Genomic DNA, 10,116 nt, shown 5'->3' on the forward strand with positions numbered 1-10,116 from the left:
TAGAGTAGGTTTAACATAGAAAGGAAAAGGAATTTAAAAAAGCCTCCAGAAAAAAAAAATAGATTTTTATGTGTATAATATATACATTGTGTGGACTATTGTAGCAGGAGTAGAAGGATTTAACTAAAAGGTACAGATGTGCAAATATGCATAGTTTTACCACTATGAAATATGTCTTGTTAAACTCAAGCATCGTGAAAATGCAGCATTTAAATATAATCTCTTGTAGATATTTTTATTTATTAAAAAATATTTATCTTATGATCTGGATCTGGCCACTTTGACCCCTTTTAGAGTTGCTTAGACTAATGTTCAAAAGTGCTGTTTTTCCTAGTGTGAGTTGGGTTTAGTGTGCAAAAAATTTCAATAGGAAAAAAGTTAAAGGAGAAGCGACCCCTCTGTCTTGCCAATCCCATTTTGAAGATATTTTTTATAGCATTGTATATAATCCTGCGTCCTCTGAGGGCTATGCTAGGCAGGTATTGTGAGCAGAAAGACTTAATTTTTTAAGGTTGAGCAGTGTTTTCAGCTCTCCTGTCTGTCCTTTGGACGGCTGTTTGGGGGAATTGATTATCACATTGTTTTCGTCGCTTCCTCGTCTCCGGCGTGGCGCTCGTTGCCATGGCAACAGCCGAAGTGGCAAACGCTGCAATACCACTTTCGGCCACACAGATGGGGTCAAGCGGCGAGTGGCGCTGTTGAAACATTTTTGTGCGTGGGAGACTGCAAGGATGAACTGTTAGTGTGAAAAACTGTCAGTGCCATGTACATTTATTGCTTTGGTTATTTGTTATGTATTAAAATCGGTCTAAATAATTTTATATGTTATGTTTACTCCAGGGGCAGGGACTAAGGATCGTCTTGTGCGACTGCATCTAAACATGGATTTTGCATACTTGATTTTAAAGGATTTGCATGTAGGCCTATTCTGTGCAGGCAACACAATATGAGCATTCAGCAAGCCTCCTGTACAGTGATTATGTCCACCATAAACTATTGACTTTATGTCAGGGATTTAAATGGCAGCAGAGGTGATATTGATGTAGCAACTCACTCATTTATTTTGTGGATAAAACTAACATGAAATTTTAGACTTAAATGTTTGCATCTGTGTCAAATTGTGACACAGATTGTCTTTTTCAGCAATGTTTTGGTAATGCTACTGTCACTTTAGGTGCTCAGTATGAACAGCTTTTGAAGTGAGTTGATCAAAAGTCCTGTGGTATTTTACACAGCTCACAGCTCACTGTTATCCTGTTCTGTTATCTAGAGACACAGCCAAAATGCTCTGAGTACATTTCCTTTAGGATATATTAGCTTATTGTGCTAGTAAGGGGAACTGTTCATCTAACCTACCATCTTCTTCTCTATCAATTTAACTGCACCAACAATTTTTAAGCGGTAGAAGGAGATCCTACATTTAACTCATGGTGACATCTGCTGTTAATAGTAGTAACTGCATTTTAATACTTTGCTTACTTACACTTACACTTCGAAAGTAACACAAGTCTGCAGTCCACGGTGCCAACCTGTCCTTCATCGAGGACTCGTACATCTCACAGGTCAAGAGGAGGACAGAGAAAATTTCTGTAATTTACCTGGACAGAAACTGTTTGAATTCTTCCCCTCTGAACTGCACTATAGAGCACCATACACCAAAACAACCAGACACAAGGACAGTTTCTTCTCCCATGCCATCACTTTGATGAAATCTTAATAATGAAATTTATTTTAAACATTGTAATTCATACAAAACTGCATTTTATTGAACAAAACAAAATAAATGCATGAATATTCCCCACTTTGGGATCCACTGATAACCTATTTCTATTGCTTTCTACTTGCTTTTATTTTTTATTTTTGTACTTATGAATATATATTGTACCTTTGTTATGACAAAGAACACTGATCCACTGTACCAGAGTTAAATTCCCTGTGTCCAACAAACTTTCAGTAAATCTGATTTTGCACATTTGCATTGCATCTACATTCATTCATGCATATAAGTTTTTTTACACTTTCCAAAAGCCATAAAAGATTCCTATTTATGTGGCATAGTGTGTAACAAATCACCACCTGGCCATCTTATTGTATTTATAATGCAAAGAACAAACATTTGACACAAAATAAAATCTGGACAAATGAACAGTATTTTAATTATATTCTTTGTGTATATTCAGACATTACTATATGCTATACAGCAGCGGCAGAGGGCTGTGGTTGAAGCCTGGATCACTCAGTCCTGGTGCAGTGGCTCGGGTCTCGAGCTGTGTCATCTCTGTACAGTAAAGTTCAGAGCTGGAAACTGAACAACCATTGAAATACACAGTTAATTGACTCCAGGAACAAACACATTCACACATACTTAAACACACATCTGTGACATTATGAGCCTATATACTTGTGGTAGTTTCAGTCTATAGTTTTCTATATTCCCGCCAGTCACTATACTGCTATAGAGATAACAGGATTTCAGCAGCAAAAAAAAAGTACAACTAAAAACAGTTAAAAATCGAGGGGTGTGTTATTTCTTAAAAAAAACAAGGCCCTCACCTGAATTATTAATATTTTTGCATTATCTCAGAATAATATAAATGTATGTGTTATACTTGATATATGCATTCATTCAAATTCATACAACTCATTCATGAATAGTTATATTTTGTGTAATTTGTGTGCAGTCTTTTATAATTTCAAATATAAGGTCTATTTAAGACTGTTCCCTTGGACATTATGTTGAAAAACAACAAATTCAAAAAAGTATCATAAGAGTTGTACCTTTAATTTACTCATATTCTAAGGATCTTCTTCCATTTCGTGGCTGCAAGTGCAAACAAATTGTTATTGTATGTTCATAATACCCCCTTTCTTTTTTAAATAAATGAGGTCCATACCCGATAGAGAAAGTAACCTCTGCTTTGGATTCCCCCAGGTCCCTGGAGCTGAGCCTATGTAGACACAAAAACTATGGAATTTAACTTTTATAGATGAAAGTCCCTGTCTTACTTGTCAGTTTTTCAGCATTACTGGAACTCAACTCCATCAGCTAAAGCAAACTGCCAACACAAGCATTCATCTATGGATTTTCCAAAACAATCATTCTCCAGCTTTCTCACTCACAATTTGGCCCACTCTGTGAATGTCAGCACTCAGTTGCAACAAGGGATAAACTCACCTGTCAGATTCACTAATTTTAGACCATAATTACTCTCAGCTTGGTTAAGAACAACTAATGTAGACTGAGCTTGTGCAGAGAGTGAAGAGAAATGCTTGATATGAAAGAGTATTATTGCCATGCTAGTTTAGAAAATGGAAAACTGAAAAACGTAGCATGCACATTTCAGTATCAATATTTGCTACAAACACACAAAAGTAGAATCTACTACCTCCGGTGTATGGTTTTCTACTTTAGTTCTTTTTATATTTAAAAAATCCCATTGCTGTTGAAAAACACCTTCATTTTTTTATATCTTTGCTTTATAGCTTGTTTATCTTTGTTTTTATCAAAAACCACTGACTGTGGTCACTAAAGAAAACCAACATATTTTGAGTGAAAGGGGAACTGCTGTGAGTGGTTCTAATGTGCACTGAGAGTCCTCTCTCTCTCCTGGAATGGATATGAAAGAGGGTCTGACAAACACACACAAACATGAAACAGCTCCAGCAGGAGAAAAAGTACAGAATGTAGAAACAAAGAAATAAAGGCTGTTTTTGTCAAGTCAACACACAACAGCATGCAACACAGGAAATACAGACATAATTCAACTGCTTCCTCAGTGCATAAATTCATTCATTGCAGCCTCTGTGTTTTGATAAACACATACCATGCTCCATTTTTTAACATACCAGTGAGGGAGGAGCATAGAAAGAGCTTCATATGTCAGTGAAGAAATGTGGTTTGTTATGGCATGTGAATGTGCATCCTGGGATGTTTGATGGATTGGCAGTTTTCAATGAACAGAAATGTGCACAAAGGAAAACACATACAATTCATGTCAGTAATAAAAGCTTATTTCACATAGTCTGACACTAGAGAATATAAACATTTCACTTTACTTTTATAGCAGCTGCAGAGAAAGCTCTCTGCATCATCATTATTGATGTTTTAGAGGTCTCTTGTGGTTTCAGTGGGTAATTAATTAAAAATAAAAAAAAAATCAAGATATAGTATTATGCTTCTGCAACTTTTCTCTTGCTTCTTTATTGAAATTGTACAGTTGCTGTCCTACATAACATGTTGCTGGTTTGTAGGAGTAAGCCTCTGACATGCAGAGCACAGAAACAGTAAAGGGAGTTCTAGAATAATGTTTCATTTTCTGTTTGTGTTATGGGAGGACTATGCATGTCTATGTAGCAATATTTGGTTTGGGGAGTAATGTGTGGCTACTTGTACTGTATATCTACCAAATAATAGCTCTGTTAGATTTACTTATCTGTTGTGTTACACAAAGTCAAAAGTACCACATTTAAACCCAATGTGCAACTGTAAAACAAACTGAGATGCTTTCTTGGATCAAGCAGCATACTGTGACAGTGACATAGAAAGAAAAAAACTCTCATACATAGTCTGATATGGCTCTAACTACTTCATGGAATGAAATAAAAAGAGGCTTTACTCACCCTTTTACTATTTTCTTGCACCTTTAGTCCCTGGGAAAACAACAAAATGTCACTCTACTACATTTCACTATGTCATTTAAAATAAAATGAAGTGTGAAATAATCTCTTATTTGCAAGTAGAGGCAAACACCCTGTGCAAAATCCTCGATGATATTGCAGTAAGAGTATAAAGTGTGAGGTACCTTTGACTTCTGAACCAGCATCAAGACACAGAGTTCCCCTAAGACATCAGATGCCTGGAAAAATAACCAGAGGGAATTAAACATGAGTAAAATTATAAGCTTGTGTTTGAAGAATTACAGAAGAAACAAGACAGAATCGCACTTCACTCACCCAAAACTTCAGGTCTCCAGAGAGGTACAAAGAGCACACAGCGTCTATCTGTTGAGCATCACACAGGATGATGGAGGATGAGTGAGAAAAAAAGAATGAGAGAGAAAGAAAGGATAAAATGGAGCTGCATACCTGGCTGAGTAGCTGCCTCTGATCTGTTGTGGTTTTCTGAAGTTCTGCTGGACCACCTTTTGTTTCATACAACAGAGAAAATACGATATTTCAAGATATATGCCTCAATTTTAATGTCATCCTCTTAAAAGATGTAGATCAGACAATAACTGATGGAACAAGACGATGATGATGTAGAACCCACAGGTTAGTGGTGCTGTTTCTGTGTTTAATCACTGGCTGCATGTCTTGAGTAACTGTTTTATTGACTCTGCCTTGACAGGAGTAGATGCAGTAGATGTCCATTAGCAGGGGTAAAAGCCTTACTAAAGCTATCTATCTATCTATCTATCTATCTATCTATCTATCTATCTATCTATCTATCTATCTATCTATCTATCTATCTATCTATCTATATATATCTATATATATATAGATATATAGATATATATATTTACCTATATATTTAATTATTGTTGTAAAATAAAACAAACCAAAAATAAGAAATTCCATAGATAGATAGATAGATAGATAGATAGATAGATAGATAGATTAAATTTACAATTTCTGTCCCACTCATTTAACAAGGTACCACAGGTAAACAGCAAAACAAGTTCAAATAAAATAGTTCCCATAACTTACTTTTGCAGACTGGGATGGTGAGGATGAGTAGGGCTGCGAGGGTGAGCCTAGCCGCGGTCAGTGAATTCACGTCGCTGCTGCTGGAGGCTCCGCGCTCCGCAGGTTGACTTTGGCTCTGGAGGGTCTTCATCTCTGTCTGTCACCGGCTTTTCTTCTCTCTTTTTTTAATCTTTTGTTGTTTTTCTTTCTTTGTTTGTTTGTTTTAGATGCAGTGGTTCTGTCTGCTTGACTTCTTGCTCCTCTGAAAGTTTCTGTCTCACGCCAGAGAAATATGAAGGCACGCACCCTCCTCGCGCTGACACTGGACTGCGTCATTAGAAGCTTCGCGCGCGTACAAATGTGTTTATATATATTAGATTTGATCAACAGGTTGAATGAACGTGATGCTTCAAAAAACAGACTTTTGCATTTTAACTTTTAACTGTTATTCTCTACTGGAAGACTGAACAGAACAGTAGGCAACTCCATTTAACCTATAGTGTATAAAAATGCCAAAGCAGGTTTTAAAATGTTGACTAAAATAGAAAATAAAAAAACAAGATAAATTGAATACAACATAAAGCAGGAAAATATAGTTTAATAAAAGGCAGAATCTTTGGTCTTGATTAAAAAAGGACCAAACTAAAACTTGGATATTTTGAGCGATTGCTTTGATACTGCATGTGCTGCATAATAATTGAATACTGCTTCTCCACCCTGTGGAGAATAAGCAGACATTTCCCAAATTACCTGAGAGGTCCGGGCAGTTCATAATGTATAGCAGAAGATCAGAATTATGTTTTGGCCCTTAAACCATTTAGTTCTGCATAGACCAACAGTATTTAACAACAGCTAGTCATCCTCTGCAGTGTCATGCTTTTTTCTGCATTAGATGCCTTTCTGGCAAAATGATGGTGTTACTGATCCTACGCGCCTAAATGCAGTTATTTAATAGTAGTCGTATAAAGTATAATTGTATAAAATATGCTTTAATTTTCAACTTTTGTTCAGTTTCTTATGCATTTACACATTTTCTGTAATTTCAAATCTATTGCATTATTAAAGACCCTCATTACTGATCATTACTGATAAAATTCTGGTTATGTATTAGTTGGAATTGTTACAATAAAGCAGATGACATAATAAATCAGATGGCATAATAAAAAAAACACACTGTCCCAGTTTCTTTAGAAAAACCCATGTTGAATACGTGATGAATTACAGTGCTATTACAAAGGAAGGTGGGTTTACTTTGGCTGTAATTGGCTTTATTGCTACAGAAAGTGAGTTTAGATTTATTACAGTGCTTTGAAGAGAAATTTTGGAACAAGTGAGGCAGGCAGGATGAGAAAAGAGGAAGCAAAATAGACGGTGCTGAAGTACTGAATGGATAGTGTATATAAGTTTCTTTTCTTACACAAACTAATATGTAATGCATTGGCACTGCTGTCCTGGATTTAACTGGCACTTTCATCACTAACAGACATGAATAAGATCTGATGAAAATATCATATAAAATTGTGATGTATCACCATCATTACCTGGCATGAAAGTAGGCTATTGTTATGTGATTACTATGCAAATGAAGCAAATATTTAATGTGACATGAAAGCACGAGACATAAGTGACAGCAAACTGAAACAACAGCTTTGGATTTACAATTTCATGGGACTTCGTTTGAGAGCATAAGTAACAACAAACAGAGAGCCGTGATAATTGAGCAGTTCCAGGAAGTGATCACACTTATCTCCACCCTTGTCATTCTCCCACAGTAATCTCTCTGCCCACTCTAATCTCTCACTTTTCCACAAATTAAGTTTTGCTCATTGGGCAGCAGTAGAGGTCAACTTTTGGGCATGGCACCAGCAGGCCTAGATGTATTGTTTTTGCAAGTTTGTCAGAGTAAATTCAATTCTGAGGGCCCTTTGAGGTGAAATGGTAATCTGTTAAAATATGGTAAGCGATCCTGGAAAACCAGCGAGAAGAAGCTCAATTTTTAAAGTAAACAACTGAAGACATCCCACCCTTTCATTCTGACTTCTCTCCAAACCCACTACTCTTGGCACTCACAAGGAGGAAGTACTTTGACAGGCAGGTCGTCCGGCCAATGGTTTTGTGTGGGTAGAACAAAATAATTGGTCACGGCTTCCACAGATGAGAGATATTTTTCTGTGTTGTCAGTGCATTTAATTCATTCATTACCATGAGGATGAGAAGAGAAATTCAAGAAATGTAACAAAAATGCTCCTGAAAGAAACTGGCAACCCTACTTTAACACCAAAACTGCTTCAGTAACCAGACCTGATGTGTTTCTTGTCTCCTGCAAACTCTGGCAATGCTTCCCTTGGCCCACCATTGTGGAAAAGTCCTGAAATGTCATGACCTTTAAAAAGTTTTCTTTTAGGATGATGTTGACTGGCATTTGTATACACTTGTCTAATTAGATTGGTTGAGTTAAAACCCAAAGGTACAGAGGGAAGCTTACTGTCTTTGCTTCATACACTGTTGCACCTTGAAGCTACAACACAGATTAGTCTTTACTGTAATACTGTAGTTCTAAGCCGCATTCAAGGACCGTGCCCGAAATCAGTTAAAGTTACACAGGAAGTCTGATCATTTCAAATGGCAAGACTAGCTGTTTCCTCTCATTTTCAGTCTTTCTGCTAAGCTAAGCTGATTGACTACAAGCAGTAGTTTTATTTTGCATTGACACACATAAGCAGGGTGTCAAGATTCTCATCAAACTCTATTTCAGAAGCAGAAAAATGGTACATTATATCCCAGAATATTGGAGTTTTGTTTCACACACTGCATCCCTTTCTTATTGTCATGACTGGACAAGAAGAGGTGATTTTGGCCTATTGTCCCAACTCGGAACTCTGTGTTTACTGCATTTAAAATTTGAAACAAATTCAAATATAAATCAGTGTAAAGGAGATCCTTGGCATGAATCTTAATATGATACTTAAGCATTTGCTTTGAATCTGTAACTCAGTGCAACTGATTGTATCAGGTAACAAAAACCCATTTACTCTTAAATCACAGTTTTTATGTATGTTATACTGCATGGCTAGAATCATTCTTTCCATATGGGAAATGTAAATATACAATGATGAGATTTCACAACTATCACATGGGGTTTTCCATGGTTACAGCAAAAGCAATTCCAGTCTCCTCTAAAATTTGGATCAACAATCAACAAATGTTGTAGTTTCTATGATGTTATGGGCTAATAATGTAGAACTACATCAAAGTATGCAAAATGCAAACAATCAATACATACAGTGCATTTAGAAAATAATCAGACCACCTTCACTTTTTCCAGTTTTTCTACATTGCAGCCTGATATTAGAAGTGTTTAAATTATTTTTTCCTCATTAATCTAATCTCAGTGCCACATAATGATGAAATGAAAACAGAATTTTAGAAATGTTGGTAAATGTACTAAAAAGAAAAAAAGCTGAAATATCATATTTGCATAAGTATTCAGCCCCTTTACTCAGTACTTAGTTGAAGCACTTTTGGCAGCAATTACAGCCTCAAGTCTTTTTGGGTATGATGCATCAAGCTTTTCACACCTGGATTAGGGGATTTTCTGTCATTCTTCTTTGCATATCCTCTCAAGCTTGGTCAGGTTGGATGGGGATCGTTGGTGGACCGCCATTTTCAGGTCTCTCCAGAGATGTTCAACAGAGTCAAGTCAGGGCTCTGGTTGGGCCACTCTAGAACATTCACACAGGTGTCCCTAAGCCAGTCCTGTGTGAGGTCCTGAACACTGGGGAACAGGTTTTCATTGAGGATATCTCTGTACCTACCTTAAGAAAACAATTTACACAGTAATATCAAAATAATTCATTGTATCTGTTTCACCTAAAAAAAAAAAAATCTCATTCAAACCCCCAGGTTATTCACTCGTCCAAACTCCAGAGTCCTTCCTGTTGCAGGAGACAAGTGTTACCCACTGTGCCACTTGGGTATATTCCATTATGTCACTGTTCAGTGGGCGACAACTTCTTTGAGGCATCAAAATATAAAGAAAAGAAATGACAGAAGTAGTAACTGCAGCTCTACCAGCATCCCTTACCATAGCTATCAGTCAGAACAACTACATGGCAGTTTGCAAGATTGCAATTACAAACATTATTGAAATCATTTATAAGCTCACAGCACAGCAATAAAAACAGATGAGACAGTATATGATTTATAATACATCTTGCAGAGTGTAGCAAGAAGTGATGTTTGGAAAATAGTTTCCTATTATGAAACAATGGCGGCTGTGTCATTAACTTCTCTGTGAATTTTGGTGTAAGACAGGAGATCTCGGGCAATCAGTGAAAACACAAATAGATGCAATTTGGGTCCAGTAAAAAAAAAAAAACAAGGACATTACTTATTATAGTCTTAAACATATCAAAATTAAACAGAAGAAAT

At 36.5% G+C, this 10,116-nt stretch overlaps 1 protein-coding gene across 1 annotated transcript; it reads right to left on the reverse strand.

The window, feature by feature from the left end:
• Positions 1–2,212: 2,212 nt before the first annotated feature.
• nmu (neuromedin U) lies at positions 2,213–5,954 on the reverse strand. Its single transcript, XM_026305325.1, has 8 exons — positions 5,707–5,954; positions 5,086–5,141; positions 4,954–5,001; positions 4,803–4,856; positions 4,621–4,650; positions 2,895–2,948; positions 2,779–2,821; positions 2,213–2,305 (listed from the first exon to the last, which is right to left on the reverse strand). Exons 1-7 carry the CDS (start codon positions 5,834–5,836, stop codon positions 2,786–2,788), a joined length of 408 nt encoding a protein of 135 aa, XP_026161110.1. The 5' UTR covers positions 5,837–5,954; the 3' UTR covers positions 2,213–2,305; positions 2,779–2,785.
• Between the last annotated feature and the right edge of the window lie 4,162 nt (positions 5,955–10,116).

Source organism: Mastacembelus armatus, chromosome 4, assembly GCF_900324485.2.
Source record: "Mastacembelus armatus chromosome 4, fMasArm1.2, whole genome shotgun sequence".
In the NCBI taxonomy this organism is placed as follows: Eukaryota; Metazoa; Chordata; class Actinopteri; order Synbranchiformes; family Mastacembelidae; genus Mastacembelus; species Mastacembelus armatus.

Coding starts and splice junctions, on each gene's coding strand:
- nmu (XM_026305325.1), bottom strand. CDS start 5,836: ATGAAGACCCTCCAGAGCCAAAGTCAACCTGCGGAGCGCGGAGCCTCC. Junction 4,857..4,953: donor CTGGAGACCTGAAGTTTTGG/GTGAGTGAAGTG, acceptor TTATTTTTCCAG/GCATCTGATGTCTTAGGGGA. Junction 2,949..4,620: donor TGCAAGAAAATAGTAAAAGG/GTGAGTAAAGCC, acceptor GTGTCTACATAG/GCTCAGCTCCAGGGACCTGG.